Source organism: Micropterus dolomieu, linkage group LG02 (assembly GCF_021292245.1).
Source record: "Micropterus dolomieu isolate WLL.071019.BEF.003 ecotype Adirondacks linkage group LG02, ASM2129224v1, whole genome shotgun sequence".
NCBI lineage: Eukaryota > Metazoa > Chordata > Actinopteri > Centrarchiformes > Centrarchidae > Micropterus > Micropterus dolomieu.
In genome coordinates this window covers 10,286,647-10,304,683 of record NC_060151.1, presented here as the reverse complement: position 1 = coordinate 10,304,683, position 18,037 = coordinate 10,286,647, and the positions used below count along the sequence as shown (strand labels likewise).

The window sequence follows — 18,037 nt, the reverse complement described above, 5'->3', positions numbered from 1 at the left end:
GGTAAGAAAATCCGCCTAGCAGCAAACTCAGAAGATCACTCAACATATTATACGTTGTATGTTTAATCCACACAAATACCAAAGTATAAAAAATTGCTGTTTTACGAGGCGGAATGTGCCAGACCAGTAACTTCTTGGAGTATGCCAACTGGCTGCTAGCTGTGGCTTCACAGATATCGTACAGACATTGCAGGGGTATCAGTCTTCACAAGTTAAAGTTATTGCACAGTAATGCAATTTTAAAATTAATAAACAACACCAGTTTGATTGATATTCCCACACAAAAAAATATGATTTAGGAAAATAAATAAAAACAGAGATCTGTTCTTGCACATTGTAGGTAAAGTGAAGGATAGCAAAATTGCATGTACAGTAGCAGTGCAAGCAGCAGCCACATTCATCTCATAATTTAAAATAATCAAGACCTTACCACACCAGAGTTAATTATCCTCTATTTTATTAATAAATGCTCTTTTGTTTTTAGAAAAAAACAAATACTTACAAATACAGTACGCAAAAAGCTTTGCCCCAAATTTCCAATGACTTTTTCCTAATGTAACACAATAATTTACACAAGGTGGCTCAACACTTACAGGAACACTACAGCAAAAAAAACAGACTTCCTTATTTGAAAGTTTGACAGGGTTGAAGTGTGTTTGATACATCATGCCAGGCACTTAAAATCCTTGGAAAAGCCAAATGACAGGTGAGTAAATCATGCACGTGAAACCATTTAATATAACATAGTTTGCAGTATTTAGCCTAGGTTTGGCATACACCATCTGACTATTTACTTAATACTCCCTTATAGCATGATTTTTACTATTAACTTCACTAGAATCAGAAACTCAGTAAATCAAGGAGGCTGTACTGGACAAACAATAACACCTGAAGCAACCACTATTCAGCAGCGTGAATCATACATCTTTCAGAAAAATAATGCAAAAAAATTCAGTTGCACCATTTTGCATCCCCATCAAATAAGGAAATCACCAGTAAAACCTGCAAATGGCACACAATGTGGCTACCACTTAACTATCCAAAGTCTTCTCAATTTAATTTTGAACAGAATAACAAAACAGAAACTAAGTTTTTTGATTTGTTGAATGTACATAATTGCCTTCTTGTTTAATGCTGATTTGTAATTTGATATAAACTCACTCAGAGGCCGACCACAATTTCAGGTATTCAAACCCATCAAACAGAAAGTGAGAATATGATTACAAATGTACAATATGGTGCAGTGTGTTTGTGGTGACAAATGCATAAAAGCATAAAATGATAAATTCAAAAGATGGTGTGAATCAGAAATTACCTTGCGTGTGTTTGTGTTTGCAAGTCTCCAAGGTTTTCTCCAGAGAGGTTTTGGATTCACAATACAGACATTTTGTCAGAATAAGTCACAGTATACACAAACTGGTATAACTACAGTGTTCCACAGCTATAAATGGAAAAACTATATTAACAAATGTGTGTTATAATACACTTTCAGTGTGTGAACTGGTAAATGACAGCACTGTAAAATCTCAAAGAGGGAAAGGACTTGTCCCTATTGACAAAAGTACTGATACAGTACAGGACAGCAAAATATAACCAATAAGATCACCAACCAAATTACTGCAAAAATCCCTATGAATAAGGCCCTACTGAATTGTGTCAAGAATCTATAAAGTGTCCCTTTCCTTTTATATAATGTGTAGTTATTCACTAGAACAAGTGCAAACAGAAAGGGAGTGAACAACAGTAAAGTGTCCAAAATGACCCCAAAAACCTGTTGGTATCGTACTGTATTTAAACATGAAGCATTGTGAGCACAGGAGTAGAGCTTACAAAAAGCTGTGTAGTTCATGTAAGATGCAGTAATGCGTTAATACAGTATATGCCATATGTTTATATTCAGAAGATTGAAGACCAAAAACATTCACACATGAAATATAAACACAAAATGTGTTTAGATTTTTGGTATGTACATGCTATAAAGTTGCATTATGTCAATCAGAATATTAAGACACTGGGCTTTGAATGTGACATATTCAAAGTGCATTAAAAAATGCACAACATTCTGAATATGCAAAAATATTAAATATCAATAAATAACTCATTGTCCAAAATAAATTGGACAAAGTTAAGATTTTCCTTAATAATACCCTTATTTGATTAGAAGAAGTTGGGTTGTGTATCACAATATCTTCGAACACATCCTCAAATAAGTAAAGTTTTCTTTTTTACGTCATGCTTTTTATCTTATATAGTTACCTGAAATTAGTAAAACTAATAAGCTTTTATACCTTCTAACACAGCACAATGGTGTGCTGTTCTATCACTGTTACCGCAGCAGCTTGAGTATACAGCATATATGCAACATTCACAAAGTGCTCAATACTTTTTGTTTCCCAAAGTAAGGGTGTGAGATGTTTCTTAAACATGAGATAACTATAACCTTCAGTTAAGCTAAAGCCTGAATCTCAAGGAAGTTTTGTGCAACATCAGGGTTTCTTTACCTGACTTATGATGATGACAACCTATTGTGTAATGTTACTGTATTGCAGCACTGGTGTGAAAATCTCATAGTATTAACACTGTACGTCATAATTTTGAGTTAGAATCTCAAAATTTTCAATTAATAGGTACAAATTTTGACTTTCCTTCAGAAATGTCATACATTCTTGTATTTTGTTGGCAGATATTGGATTCCAGACACAAGGAATCCACCATTACAGTTAAAACAAAATGTGTACAACAGATGTATTTCTTCAGCACTAAGAGAGAATATAAATTAAATAAAAGTTCCAAAGCATTGGTTGGGGCCTGTTGTATATATGTAAAGTAACATCCATCAATAGAAATATTGATTCAAACTGCAACTCTCAGTGCTGTAACCCACACAACAACCAACAACACGTCTAAAACGTGGAGATGTGATTGACACGAAAAACACATGAGATTCAGTAAAGTGCCGCTTCAAATTACAACATATTTCTAAATTATGGCCATTTAGCATTGGAACCTCTACTCCACCCTACAAACTATTATACTGCTAGAAAATCATTAACTTTGGTTATTGACTAGCTGCACCTTTTCCTGTAGTGGTAAACTATTGTTTATCTTTACTGCAAAAGGCAACTAAGGATTTGCACTCTGATTGGACAAAGGTCAAAGAAACTGAATATAGTACTCCTCCACTGTAACACACTGTTGATAAAGAAGCAAGGAAAGATATAGGACCTGCCTAATAAGTGTCTTCACAAGAATCTATATTACAGTGTGTAAATTAAATAAATAAAGGTCAACCTGCTTGAAGATCCAATATACCAGCATGTGAGAAGTGCTCTAATCAAATACTGAAGCCTCAGCTATCAATTACATGTTGTTGTGTGTGTGTGTAAATGTGTAACTGGACCTTTGTTTTCGGCTGCTATAAGCTATAGGCAGGAGTCCCAATGTATCTGCAAGTCGTAAGTGTCCAGGAAGTCCGTGGAAAACACACTAGGGGGTGTCTGGGGAGCCAGCGGGGCCAGCGTGGGGGTAACCTCTCCCCTGTCTCCTCCCATGGTAAGGTCCAACCAATCCATACCGTCAAGCCCTTGCTCCACATCCGCTGCCATGTCGAAGGTATCCATGGGAGATGAGGGATGGTTCAGGATACTGGGAGTGCACAACATTTGACTGTGGAGGTCATCAATCAAAGTCAACAGGCCACCAGGCTCCACCCCCAGGAGAGGCTTGCCGGTGGTGCTTTCTAGAAAGTCCTCCAGGCGTCCATTCACTGAGTTACTGACGTGCTGTTTCTCTTCTGTGGTGTCGGCCAGAGTCTGAAGCTCACACCGCACCGAGGAGGCCGACTGTGGCGTGTCGCAGCTGGGTGGGATGGGTGGTGATAGCAACAGCTGGAGTGGGGACGAAGGAGGGGAAGAGGCAGAGGGGTGTGGATTTAGACGGTCCAGAGAAGCGTCTGGCGCTGGTTTGAAGTTGGTCGACATTTCTGAAGGGAAATACACAGAATTTCAAAATGAAACGTCACTCCCAATCCAACAAATCACCAAACTGCTGAGTACCTTTTTTGAAAAAACTATATTACTTAACAGACAGAACAGACAATGTTGTTGTATCTCACCTCCTGTCTGAAAAATGATGTCAATAAAATCTTGATGCTCTGTATCCTGAGGACAGTCACACAGAGGGAACAACAAGTTAACCTTCCAAACTGTATGTAACACATAAATGTGTGACATGAGCACTTCATGTGACAAGGCATGATGCGACGTACAACAGCATATCAAACAGGAATGTAGAGCAACAATGTTTTGCTTAATATAGGTTAATAAAACCTAAGAGACACCCCAGAGGGCAGTAAAAATCACACATTTTGGATTATGTACTTTACATTCATTCATTCATTGCACAATGACACGATCGGACATGCAGTGCGCCATACTTTGTTATCAGGTGATGAGGCAGCTGTCTTAATGGAAGCTGGAGACAGAGGACTAAACAAGACATCCAGACTGGGGCGCACCTCCTAGAGGAGAGGAAAATTAAGTGAAAAAACAAACAAACATTGCATCCAAAGTTATCAGGAGATCCTTTACAATGTGACTGGGTGATATGAGTCACCTTGAAAGATAATCCATGTCATCCGGATATTACTTACGATTTGAGAGGGAGGTGATGAGGTGTTTTTCCCTGAGGAAGCCGTCTCCTGGTCCTTGAAGAAATGCTGCAGACTGGGAGGTGCTGACAAACAATGAGCAAATTCCTGCTGAGGCTGGGCTACAGATACCTGAAGTCCCCCATTCTGTGGCTGCAAATCATTTAAAAGGGTGGAGAAGATATAAGTATTTCTTACATGGAAACATTATTCGGAGGCTAATAGAATACTAATAAATCACTCATAATGTCCCTACCTTTGATGTCATTTATTTTTGCTGAGAAATGCCCTGCAACACATTTAGTGGCAGTCGTACACCTGTGCAAGGATTTTAAACTTCTACTGATAAGACTTCTTCACTAAGCTTTAGCCTACTCCCACCCCTGTGTTAAAGTGTCACTGTAGCGTTAAAAATATCACCAATATATGCAATGAGCACACAGTGTTCCACTAAATCTTGGCATTTTTCAAGGCAGGCTTTACCCCCAAAAGACCGAGTGCTCCACTCGACGAGAGATCCTGTACATCTCAATTAGCCAAGATGCGATGTAGTCTTTGTTCCTCCTCTATTAACAACATAAATCATAGTAATGGAGGATGTCATTAGAGTAATTAGCAAAGCAATAATAGTCAGCATTGGGCAAGTATTAGACACTCTTATCAAGGACTGCTGTCACTGGTCTCAAACAGCATACATCATTAACTTTCACTGCTACTAGACCAGTTCTCTCTCACCCTCATGTTTCTCTCTCTTTTTAAGGAGCATTAACAGACTGCTATTGCTCCAGTGACGGGAAAAAGAGGCCCTGGGGCCGGGGCTGAGAATGAAGTGTGTGTGTAGTATGATGGAGATCTATGAAATGTGTAAAAGAGATCATTTAAACATTTTAAACCACATTGATTTGTGGTGGCAGGAATGCTGCTTTCTCACTAAACCTTGGTCATAGCTAGCCATGGAGATAGTTTTGTTTTATCTGTTTTGACATATTAAACTATGAGATTGATACTACCACCCAAACACAATGGAACTTTGTTTATTGCACTCAAAGCAATCCTTCATTTCAATGTGCCTTTTCAGAAACAATTGTTGACAATTCAGATCATCAATATCATCAATAGATTTAAACGTCACCTTTGTCTTTTGTTGTTTCAGAAATCCCATGTGCATGCTCTTTTTGGTTTGATTATCAGCTTTAGGCAGCTTAACAGGGTGGTGGCCAGGAAGCTTGGCTGGAGTGGACTGTAGTCGCTAGAGGAGAGGGAGAAATTGAAACAGTGTATTTAGTATTAGTTTTGCTAAGTGCTGAATATAACAATAAATTACATCAGAAAATAGCTTTTTTATGAATCAGTCTTTGCATTCACACACTAATGTATATATTTCTGATCCATAATGCTCATGTGGATGTTATTAATGTTAAAGACTATGTGCCTGTATATCCAGAACTTGAAAGCATGAACACATTACACCAGTGCTGGCCTCGCTCCACTGGCTCCCGGTCCATTTTAGAATACATTTTAAGATCTGTTTGTTTTTAAGTCACTGAAGGGTTGGCGCCTCACTACAGCCAGACCTCTTACAAGTCTACACCCCCCCCCCCCCCCCCCCCCCCCCCCCCCCCACGGTCACTTAGGTCTACTGACCAACTTCGGCTGGTCGCTCCAAAAACCAGGTTAAAAACCAGGGGCGACCGTGCTTTTTCAGCAGCAGCCCCTAAATTGTGGAATGAGCTACCTCCACAGATCCAATTGGCCCCGACCCTCGAATGTTTTAAATCCCGTCTTAAAACCCACTTGAACTCCCTGGCTTTTAACCCAGCATGAGAGCTGTGTAGCCTTGTTGTTTTATGTGTTTATGTTTTATTTCTTGTTCAGCACTTTGTAAACCTATGTTTTTTAAAATGTGCTATATAAATAAAATGGATTGGATTGGTAATTGGTTAACCTGTTCCATCAAGCATACAAGTTTTCAGAAGCATGCACTGAACACATATTCTGAGGCACCAGAAATAATTGAAGAATCTGGATTTTTTCAGGAAAAAACAAACATGGCGGCTGCTCAAAGTCATGTACCTGCAGCGCGATGTGATTGGTTGCTTTGCTCTCAGGTGCATCGATTCTTTGATTCTCAGTGGTGTGACTGGTCAGTGCAATCAGGAAGTGGTTACCGTTGCTGTCGGTGACCAGAGTCGGGGTGGTGTTACTCTTAAGGAGATCCAGTGGGAAAGAAGAGCCTGACCCTGACTGCTGGTTGAGGTCCGCTTGAGACATCTGTGCAAAACCAACAACAATTTTTAGAGGAAGAATCTTAGTTCGTGTCCATTTGACTTCATATTCTTTACAAGCATGCCCAAAATTCAGCTCCTCTTGTGATTCAACAAATGTACTGATTTTTTATATATTCTGAGATCTGATCAGGAGACCATTGCTTAGCAGCATCCTTAACAACAGGACTTTACTGGTATCATGAGGAAATCTAACGCCTGTCTTTGTACTGTAAATTATATTATAAAAGCTATTCCTGACCTGCGGTGACTGCGGCTGCGCCTGTTGTTTCTGCTGTGTTAGCATCTGTTGTTGCTTCAGACGTATCTTGGTCTGTATCTGGATTTGTTGCAGTTGTTTAGTCTGCTGCTGCTGCTTATTTTGCTGCTGTAAATATGATTTTTGTTGCTTCAGTAGAATCTGTTGCTTCAGCTGCATCTGCTGTTGGTGTTGTTTGGACTGTTGTTGATGCTGCTGCTGCTGCTGTGACTGCAACAGTTGCTGCTGCAGTTTCAGCTGCTGTTTGTGAGACTTCTTCTTTCTCTGCTGAGACAGTTTCTGGAGGTTCTGCTGAGTCTCCAGCGTCAGACCGCGGTTCTGAATTGTCTGCTGCTGGGTCTGAGTGTTGTGCTGTTGCTGAAGCAAAAATGTCTGTATGGCCTGTTGCTGGGCCAACTGCAGAGCGGTTTGCTGGAGGCATACGTGCTGTTGTTGTTTTGTCTGTGTGTTCATCTGCTTGATCTGGTCCTGCACCTCCTGAGTTTGGGTCTGCGGTAATCCATGAGCGTCTGATAATGGGGTAGTTGTCTCAGACACAACTTCCTCTGCCTCGATGGCTTCCTCTTTGACAGTTACATTGGCAACATCCATCTCACATGAAACGGATGAAGGCTGAGGGGAGACTGGTGGATGGCCAAAGGAAAGAGGGGCACTGGGCTTATCAGGAGGTTCTTGTTTAACTCTTAAAAGAACCAGCGGCTCTGGAAGTCGCCCCCCTCTCTTCCCATGCTCCAGCTGCATCCTCAGCACATCCACCAGTCTCTGTTTCTGCATCAGCATCCTGGTCAACTCCTCTATCTGCTTGTCCTTCTCCTGCAGCATCTTGTCTTTGTCCATTGTCACTACTGGGGCTGTGGTTGTAGTGTTGGGGGCAGCTGATGAGACCGGGCAATGTTTCTGCAGAGAGGCTGGCTTTAAAGAGAACTGACAGGGTGCTGGCGTGGAGCAGTTCGGCTCTTCTTTAATGTTCTTTGCAAGCTGAGCAGTGGGATGCGGTTGAAGGCTCAGCTGGGTGAGAGGGGAACTCATCTACACAGAAAGAGAAAAAATAAAATTAGGTTAACATAGAAAATCTTGAAATTAAACTGACTACTAAAATCACATTTAGTTATAGTATTTCAAATGTATATTAATTGATGTCCAAAATAGATTAGGTAATATAATTTAAGAATACTGGTAAAAAAAAAAAAATTCTATACTAATATACAAATATCCTCTTAACTATATCATGAGACATAATTAAAGCTGGCAACTTTGGAGAAACTAGCAAGAGACAGTTAGATTTTAAACGTATCCAATCGAAAAAATCCTACCCCCTCCCATCAGGTAGACAGGTAGCCAGCCAGTCATTTCATTTGGATCGTATGAAATGACTGGCCATGCTTATTACAGTCCTGCGACGGCCACAGATACAGGATTTTTGTTTGATTTGATTTATTCATCGCTGTCAGGATGTAAAGAGACCTTCAACAATTAAAACTAATAAAACTAAATTAAGTTGTAATTAAGTGTATTTAAAGTTGTAATTAACTATTATATAATATAATATAACTAATTACATATGCGACTACTGACATAAATAGCAATTCTAGGTAGCTTTGGATAAAAGTGTCAGCTAAATGAATAAATGTTAATGTTATCAATCAATACTGCAAATGGAAGTATAATTAGTTTACTTAAGTTTAATGTAGCCTTAGTTTGCAAGTAAACATTATGTTCTTATGTTATGATGATCACTGAACATGCAAGATCTGCTATAAGCTGTAAATCAATATATAAAATAACATATAGTATTTATGTTTCAATACATTCTGTGGTTATGTAAATGTATTACAACAACAACAAAATTCAGACCATTTCCCCCAATGGGTCGCTGTTAAAGCTGGTATCTTCTGGGCTCATGGCAGCCGGCAAGCAGTCAAAGGGGGGGAGCGAAACGATTGGGTTGGACATGAGCTGCTGAGGAGTGGCAGCAGCTGGGGTGGCACTGCTACCTGCACCAGCTGTAAGAAAGGATGATATGACATTAGGCAGGAAGTACAGAGATAATACATCATCTCAACTGTTTTCTCCATCTTCCTTGTCTGTTATCACTTGAATATAGCTGTGTTGAGTGGGTATTGATTCAATCACTTGACTGACCAGTCATAGAGGATGTCTGATGGCACTGAAATTGTTGCTGTGATGTAATGTTGTTGGTGGTTGCAGCGGTATTGGAGGATTTTCCTGCTCCTTCAGCCCCTGGCCCTGTGGTACCCCCTGCTGTTGGAGAGGAGGTAGTGTCACGGACTCCATTCAGCTCCTGGTAGGTCCTCAGCCTCTCAATGAGGTCATTTTTGGTGCCGGAGACTGGCAAGCTGCGCAGTTTCAACTCGGACTTCAGTTCCGCAACCTGATAGAAGGTGGAGTAAAAGACAGAATTTGAGGACAAGATAGAGGGAATGCGAGGTGAGGAGAGAGGTGAGGATAAATATCAGAGGAAAATTGAAAAAGGTTCAAAGGAAAGAGAGAAAACAAAAAGACAAGAGTGGTCCATCACTCTCCATTTCTTTGGCAGCTCTCAGTTGGCAGACCACTTTACGGTGACAGAATTTTGTCAACAGAGAATGTCAACTTCTATCCACCACTTACTCCATCGACTCATGGCTTGTAGACAGCAGAGAGAGCTGTTGGTCTCCACTGTACTGATTCCAGACTGAAAATGTATTATGAGTGCAGCTCTCTTTTGGATTTGTATGTTGTTGTGCGGCTAACCTTCATTTCATCCAGGTTTGGAGGTAGAGACGCTGGTTTTGTTCCACCTAAAGGAGCAGTGCTCTGACGGCTGTGACTGCCCAGGTTAGGGGGGGCCGTTGAAGGGGCAGGTCGAGGTGGAGTGGAGGTGGCTGTGGAACTGGAGGAGGAAGAGGAAGATGGCTGCTGATCTGTCTGAGGTCTGTCAGAGGGTGGAAAAATACAGTAATCTCTAAGTCTTAAGACAATTAAATACAAGTAAACGTTGAATTCTGACACTTGTTCCCACCAAAATTCCCACCAGATGAGGCCAACATTACCTAGCTCCTTTAACAATTTGTCTGGCTGCTTTAGATTATGGGTGCTTGATACATGCTCCCAACCAAACTCCCCTACCAATCCCAGGCAGCAAAAGGTATGTTTTCCCCAGGTCTTACTATAAAATACAAACTTGACCATGCACAAAACATACTTGGGTGGTGCAGGAAGGATGGTGTGGTAGTTGTAGTGCTGCTGCTGCTGACTGAGGATCTGGAGCTGCAAGAACAGCTGCTGCTGGTGGAGGATCTTGGCATAAGATGAGTCCAGATGGGGAGGAGGCTCTTTATCTCCCTTCTGGTCAGGAGGGATGTACTGATGGTACTTTAACTTTTTAATCTAGAGGACAACACAAAAGTACAACAAATAATCGTTTTACAACTATATTGCTGCTTCTATGACCAATTTGTTTCCACTTAGGTTTGAGGTACTTTTTAGCTACCGTGTGTATGTCTAAATACATTAACAAAAAACTACCTTTGGCTTGTTGTCCTTAGGTTTCTTGTGTCTCTGATTGGAGCGGTCAGAGTTTGGTTTAGGCTGGGACTGAAAGAAAGAGGAGAGAGCTGGTGCTCTAAAACAACATACCTCATTTTTTATTTGATGTCAGATTAACAAAGACCATTAAACCTGCATTCATTTCTTTGACCACTTCAGGGTAACACAACAAGCTGTTCCAACATAGACATATTACCACTTTATAAAGCTGATTAGGCAAACAGCTGCCTTTTTACACATCCACTGTGCAACATTATCATTCATTTGGAGTTGTGTTTCTGGCCACCTGATGAATGTAAGTCCAGTATTCACTCTACTTGTAGCTCTAATTTCCGAGGAAAATATCTGTCTCTTTAGCTGCTAACTGCTCCACAGTGTTCACCAGATAGTCACAAACTTTGTCTGTACACTATTTGGTGTTGGGTAGGTAGTTTAAAGTGTGTTAGATGAGATTTCTTTCCTTGGTCTTGACAGATTTAATTTACCTTGATCTGTAAGGTTGCACCTGTCCTCTGGGCAAATGGTGCTGCTATCCCATTGGTCAGCTTCAGTGAGGGGGACGATCCAGAGATTGGTGGGAGAGGAGGAACAGAGGGAGGAACCTAATTGATTTAGATGAAAAAATAAATAAACTTATCTAGAGCTAGACAAAAAAATCAGCCAGGCCAATATATCACCTGATATTATCTTATTGCAGACATATCAGTAGGGGTGTATATGTCAGCCCATAACAAGACATTTCAGCTTAGAAATGCTAAACTAGGTTTAAAAAGTCTCACTTTTACATGTTGTATTACAGATACGTCCACAAGAGAGAACCCACAAGCTGACTTTGAAAAATGCAGTTGTAACATAGTAACGTAGAGTTTACTACTGTAATGCAATTCACTTGTTTTACAGTCTTGCATCCATGACACACAACATGTAAGTCATGACGCGTCTGCCTCTCATTCCCGAGTGCTCCTACCTGTGTAGGAGATGGAACACTGCTTCCAGCCAGCGTCTCTGGTGGAGAGGGCACAGGTACCAGGCCCAGAGGAGACTCCTGGCTTACCGGCTGTTCTGGAGACAGACTGTAATTGCTGTCCTCATCACATGACGAGTTGTCGCCTGAAAGCTTTGTAAATTGTGTCTCTGTGAGAGGGAGAGGAGGGAGGAGAGAGGAAAGGATTGATATCTAGGCAGATAAAAACATAAATGCAACTTCAAAAAGAGCACTTGGTTTTTCCAACTTGTGAACACAAGTTACTGTATCTACCTCTTAGCCTGAGCTGCATTTACTGGTGTTAAGAGCCATTGTATTGCTCCTGACCATGCAGACATACTGCACTGTGCCAATAAACCAGCACTCTGTGAGCATCCCTTAAGTCAGCCAAAATGATCACCCGTGCTTCTTCTCCAAAGTCTGCTCCAAAACTGTCAACAGTGGATTTGTATGACAGCTGCTGCAGAGTGATCTAAACTCCTTGTCCTCACTGCCTGCACATTGTGCCCTTAAAAGCCCGTTTTAGATGATATCTTCACTTAAATAAATGCTTCTTTTGTCAATAGTGTGGCCAAGATAAGTCAAGCTTTATGCCAGTGATAGTTCTCATTCATCTAAATTCACTTTCAGCACAACCAAATAAGGCTGGCCACCTCATTGATAGCAGTTTTTATGTGACAGATGGCATCTCACTGAGGAATGACATTATGCTGAGAATTCTGGAGGATCAGTTGTGTAATTTATGCTATGAATGCATTAACTGTTTATGTGAAGGCTCCTCCTGTTTATGCCAGCCTTCTGTGCTGCTAATGACATTCTCTTCACAAAATGTTTCCCAGGCAACAAATACTTGTAGCTGATAAATTTAAAAATGGACTTATAAATCAGGGAAAGTATTTAAAAACAAACTGCATAAAAACTAGTCAACCACCGGACAACTGTTTCAACATCAGTCATCATCGACATCAGGTTGAAATGTCTTCCAGCACAGTCATGGTCCTGCTGCTAATTTTCCCCTCAGGGATTTCATATAATCATTTCATTATTATGCAGACTTTTGAGTCTTTACAGGGATTTAAAAGAATAAAGTTACCGGCGTAGATGTCCTGGACTAGGACAGAGGCTTTTCTTTTGCTGGTGGATGTGTGTTATTTAATTACAGGAGCTGCTGTGGGCCAGAGCAGACAGCTACATAAAATACACCGCTGGTCATTAATTCACCATCAGCAGGTGATGATGAAAAGACAACATGGGGCTGATTTAATACCCTCTGATCCAATAATGTGATGACTTCCCTACCGCTGTGCTGTGCCCGTGTGTGTTTGTGCGTCACGCTCTGTATGTTTGTGTCTTTACATGTCGACTCTGTGTAACTCTTGTGCTCCCACTGCTCCTACAGTAAGTGGCGATAATGCAATTGTGTTTATTGTGCGGCAGTGACAGAGATGGATAGTCCACTGACACTGTAGGTTATTGAATCCCAGCCTTCTTCCCTCCACACATCAATCAAGCCGCTGGACCCACTGTCCCCGATCTCATCATCTAATATTTGACAGCAATGGTGCTGGACTAAAGATATATACTAAAAGTTGAATAGTACTGCTCCTTTTTTCATTGTTGATGTTGTAATGGAAAAGGGTGAAATTGGGGTCATTCCATCTGTCACAATACCTAAACTGCAACTGAATGATATCACATTCATTCATTTACAGTCCTATTTCTTCAATTAGTATGTAATTATCCTTATAAAAGATAATGGGTTTTATTAACAGACACAGTGGCCATTTAAAGTTGACAGCAGAGAAGGAAAAGCTTTCTTCACTTCCTGTCTGTCAGGCACGGATACATACATGATTTACTATTTCCTAGTTTAAAGTTTCTAATCCCACTGCAGTTGCTTTTTGAAGCATGAATACTATCCTGTCTTGTGGTTCTTGTGTACATATAGCATGTGAATGTGCATATGTACCTTTGTTTAAAGTGTGTGTGTCGCCAGCCATCTGTTTGTCTGCCTGTGCGTGTGTGGCGAGCACAGATGAGGCATCTGAAGCATCAGTATGTTTATGATAGCTGGAGGACGGAGCCAGGAGAGACATCTTGTCAGGAGCCTCAAAGTGTGGGTGTGCTGTGATAGATCACACTTTAAAATTTATATTACACCTCCCTCCTCCACATATATGCCGGGCATATTTTATTTAACGGTGTATTTAGTATTTCTTGGCCACTAGGTGGCAGAAAAACAACAAAACGAGCTGACAGATGGAGAGCCAAGTTGTTATAGCTAACATGTTAGGAAACGTTAGTTTAGACATGTCATGTTCAACATTCACTCTTCTTCCTGCACTGTTTACCTCAATGTCAACATCAAAAATATTGTTTAATTTCTGGTTTATCGTATTTATTTGCTTTTGTTTAACCCTGTTTTTAAAAATGTAATAAGGGCCTTTCACAAAAGACTGACAGGAACAAAAATAAATTGCCGTGGACTGAAGAAAAGCATGAACAGAACTCAACAGTGTCTCAAAAACCGATGGAGCCTGAAACCAGCCTCTATTACTACATCTGCACTGTTACAGGTGTTCTACTGCAGCTTGTTCCTGCCACATTGCTGGTGTTGCTGGTGATCAAGGTAAAGGAGGCTGCGGTCAGCTTAATCAAACGTAAATAATTCAACGCCTATGTCAAGCTTATAGTTGGCTCCACTAGTCTGAAGTGATTGTGAGAGGAGTTAATTGTAGTCCAGCTGAAGATGGCAACAATCCAAGAAACAGTTCATTTGGTGAAAAGTAATTGTAGAAACACTGAATTGTCTTGGATGGTTTCCATATGTCATTTAGAGTATAAAGATGAATCGGAAACCTTGCCTGGCTTACCAATGATAGCCTGTTTAATACTGTTGTGAACAGGTAGGATGTTTTTGTGGATAAGCTCCATGGGCCCCGGCCGGTGGGAGATCTTATCGTTCAAATCATCAGCAAGGCGAGCTCTCTTCAGCTGCAGCTGTTTGGCCTGAAGTGACGGCTCTGCTGACGTCTCTGGAAGCACGCAAAAACCAAACAACGTAAAGTTTTTTACCAGTGTGCTATGATCCTTGTAAGTTATTTACAGATGAGCCTAGACTCCAGACAGACAGCAGGCTCTATGTGGCACTCACCCTCCAGGATGTGCATCCTGATCAGTTCAGATCGCTCCGGTCGACTCCTGATCTTCCTCTTGAGATAGTCCTCGGTCTGGAGAAAGAGACATTTGTGACAATCACTCACTTTTGGATTAATACCATTTTCCAACAACCTTTACTTTTAGCTAAATATCATTTATACATTACTTTTAGCTATTTCCCAATTTATCTTTTATTTGAAGCTAACTATTTCATCTGCTCATTTATTACTTTTAGCTAACTGTTTTTTGCTAACTAGCTTTCATACACTCTTAATGTGTGGCATTCGTGTGTTACAGCTCACACAATGTATGGGTGTATTTTTTATACAAATTGGAATTTGCATTTCTTTTTCAAATTGGCTGAGCTGCATCACAATGTTTCCACGTACCCGCAAGCAACTGCAGACGGACTCCTGGTCATTTATTTAGTGGATACTTTTATACATTTCACCTTACAGATCATTAGTAGTATTCGTTTTATGTGCAGATGGCCTAATCTCAGCTCTTATTTGCCATTTCCAGCCTCTTATTCAAGAGCTGCTGTAATGACATCAGATGTGAATGTCTGCTTTAGACAGGCCAGTTTTGACTCCAGTGAGCAATTCAAGGGTGGCGTACTCACCCGTGCTCGTTCCAAGCTCCGTCTGTGCTCGTGGAAGGCAGCGGAACTTTTCAGTGCTTGAACAATAAAGAATGAGAGCAGAGCAAAAGGAGAGAGAGAGAGAGAGAGAGAGAGAGAGAGAGAGGATATTAACATGGCAGTGTGTACATTCATATGGAGAGTGAAAGTGGCTTTGAATGGCTCTTTGCTCCTTCAGTTTAGTTCCAGTTCATTTTGAATAGTTTAACTGATGGTGAATATTATTGCTCTTATATTACCAAAGCTTTTCCTTTCTAATATTTTGAGCACCATGTCATTATAGTAAATGCCTGCTCTCACTGGACATGTTTATAAGCCATGGCGGAACAAAATGCATAGTAGCCAGGGCAGTGGTCCCATTAAAAGGCCAAAAATCTCGAGGTCTATGGATAAAAGTAAATGGATGGACTCAGGGTTCCAGTCCAACGAGTCTCTTAACAGCACTGGAATTTATAAAATATGTTCAGCATTCATAAATAACTAAGACTTCCTGTGGGCCTATGCAAAAACCCAGGGATTAGTGGTGCTAAAAACCTAAAAGCCTAAAGGGTTGTGATGACACCAAAATGCTGTGTTAAATGCAGCATATCAGTGCAGGAATTAGGATTTTGCTGCTAAAGAATCTAAGAAGAATCCAAACTTCAAACTATGAAATAGTGTTAGAAAAGTGCACAAACTGTGGATTGTTGAGAATCACATACATTTTCCTTTGAGGACGAAACCAGTGGTCAGTGTTATTAAGGCACAAAGTTTGCACATTAGGGTGCCACTCAAAAATAAAGTTTCTAAATTTCATCTTCCCAACAAATGTGTTAATAATGTGACAAAAACTAAGTTGACAAAATTTGAATGTTTTCCAATAATCTTTACTAGTAGCTCAACACTTTTTGAGCTACTAGTTTTTGAGCTACACAGTTTTACAATATTCAACATTTTCCGATTTTATCATGTAATATTAGGGCTGGACGATATGGCCAAAAACTTTATCACGATAAAGATTTTCATATCTTTCGATACCAATAATTATCACGATAAGTATCAAATCGTTATTTCTTTTGTTTAAAGGCTGATTTTTGCTCCTGAGTGGAAGTTGAAGAAACCTGATGGTTATTTGTGGTTTAAACTCTAAATTATGGTCAACACTAGTTGCTAAACAGTAGATCACTTCACAAATCTGAGTTAGAACATAATTATGATAAAATCTTTGTCAACAAATATGCACGAGTCAAATTAAGTAAAAGCTTTTTTCGGTCCCTTTTCCCCTACAAAATAAACATCTAAATAAAAAAAATAAGTCCTAATTTGTGTATAATTCAAGTGAATAAAGTCAAACATTTATTGAATATTTATTGAACATCTGTTATATTGTTATTGGAAAAAATTATTGTTATTGTTATATTGTCCAGCCCTGTGTAATATTAACTTTAATATCACAAGTTAGAATAATGTAAAACTCCTCAAAAAGAAGACACATAGCTGCTAACAGTTACTTCATAAGTTAATAATAAACACTTAAGTATTCATAAGTGTCCAGAGAATGACTGTATTGCATCTTAAAAAACAGCTACATGTGTTTTGTTGTAGGCTAGCTCTCCAGCTCACAGAGTAGCTGCAAATTTCTATGAAGTGGACGAAACACATGCACATGTAAACCAGATAGACTTTCAGATAGACCTTAATTATGGTGTTGAAGTGGCATTAGTGGGCGGCTTTGAACGGTCGTCCCCTTAAAAGAAATTTCTCCTGTTGGCTGTGCCATCAGTGTGTGAATGAGTTAATTCCTGTTTCTGATAAGCAGTTGGGTCTCTGCTCATAGGCGGGTGAATGTGATGTAGTGTAAAGCACTTTGAGTGGTCGAAAAGACTAGAAAGGTGCTATACAAATACAGCTCATTTACCATATGTGACATTCGGAATTGGGGGCGGAAACAGGAAAATGTTCAGACTGTAGATCAACGAGCCCAGTGGAAAGCTAGAGCCTAAAAGAGCCTAAATGTGTACGTCCGCACTGCGCTCCAACAAATACAAGCGACAGCTGCAGAAGAAGCTCTTGTTAAGTGACCTCTCTTGTGTGCTAAGTGTCCTTCTTTACTGTACCAGAAAATAACTGGTAGGTGGTGCAAAAAATGAGAATAATTAAGGTTAACATGACACACAGATGCGACATGGTGGTGCAGTGGTTAGCACTGTCCCCTCACAGCAAGAGGTTCTGTGGATCGAGGCCCAGGCCTTTCTTTGTGGAGTTTGCATGTTCTCCCGTGTCTGTGTGGGTTCTCTTCATGTTCTCCTGCTTCCTCCCACTGTCCAAAGACATGCATAGGTTAATTGGTGACTCTTTCCCCTTAGGTGTGAACGTGTGTATGACTTGTTTGTCTCTATGAGTTAACCCTGTGATGAACGGGCACCCTGTCCAGGGTTCACCAATGACAGCTGGGATTGGCTTCAGCCCCTTCGCGACCCTGCACTATAACTAACTATACTACTGACTACGGCTGCAATAGTGCTAACCCAAA

At 40.4% G+C, this 18,037-nt stretch overlaps 1 protein-coding gene across 5 annotated transcripts in view; it reads right to left on the bottom strand.

Moving 5' to 3' along the window:
• Positions 1-440: 440 nt before the first annotated feature.
• Positions 441-18,037, bottom strand: part of LOC123985993 (myocardin-related transcription factor A-like) — a 49,987-nt gene continuing 32,390 nt past the window's right edge. For 4 of the 5 annotated variants that reach the window (XM_046074030.1, XM_046074038.1, XM_046074047.1 and 1 more), the window contains 17 exons: positions 15,508-15,563; positions 14,881-14,956; positions 14,600-14,761; positions 11,709-11,875; positions 11,227-11,343; positions 10,721-10,789; positions 10,398-10,582; positions 9,947-10,127; positions 9,335-9,584; positions 9,047-9,195; positions 7,175-8,221; positions 6,722-6,919; positions 5,781-5,897; positions 4,652-4,801; positions 4,436-4,519; positions 4,115-4,160; positions 441-3,982 (listed from right to left, as the gene is read on the bottom strand). In XM_046074030.1, coding sequence (XP_045929986.1) covers positions 3,423-3,982; positions 4,115-4,160; positions 4,436-4,519; positions 4,652-4,801; positions 5,781-5,897; positions 6,722-6,919; positions 7,175-8,221; positions 9,047-9,195; positions 9,335-9,584; positions 9,947-10,127; positions 10,398-10,582; positions 10,721-10,789; positions 11,227-11,343; positions 11,709-11,875; positions 14,600-14,761; positions 14,881-14,956; positions 15,508-15,563 — 3,614 coding nt within the window. In that variant the 3' untranslated portion in view covers positions 441-3,422. The remainder of the gene's footprint in view (positions 3,983-4,114; positions 4,161-4,435; positions 4,520-4,651; positions 4,802-5,780; positions 5,898-6,721; positions 6,920-7,174; positions 8,222-9,046; positions 9,196-9,334; positions 9,585-9,946; positions 10,128-10,397; positions 10,583-10,720; positions 10,790-11,226; positions 11,344-11,708; positions 11,876-14,599; positions 14,762-14,880; positions 14,957-15,507; positions 15,564-18,037) is intronic. The other variant, XM_046074064.1, reaches the window with a different exon arrangement.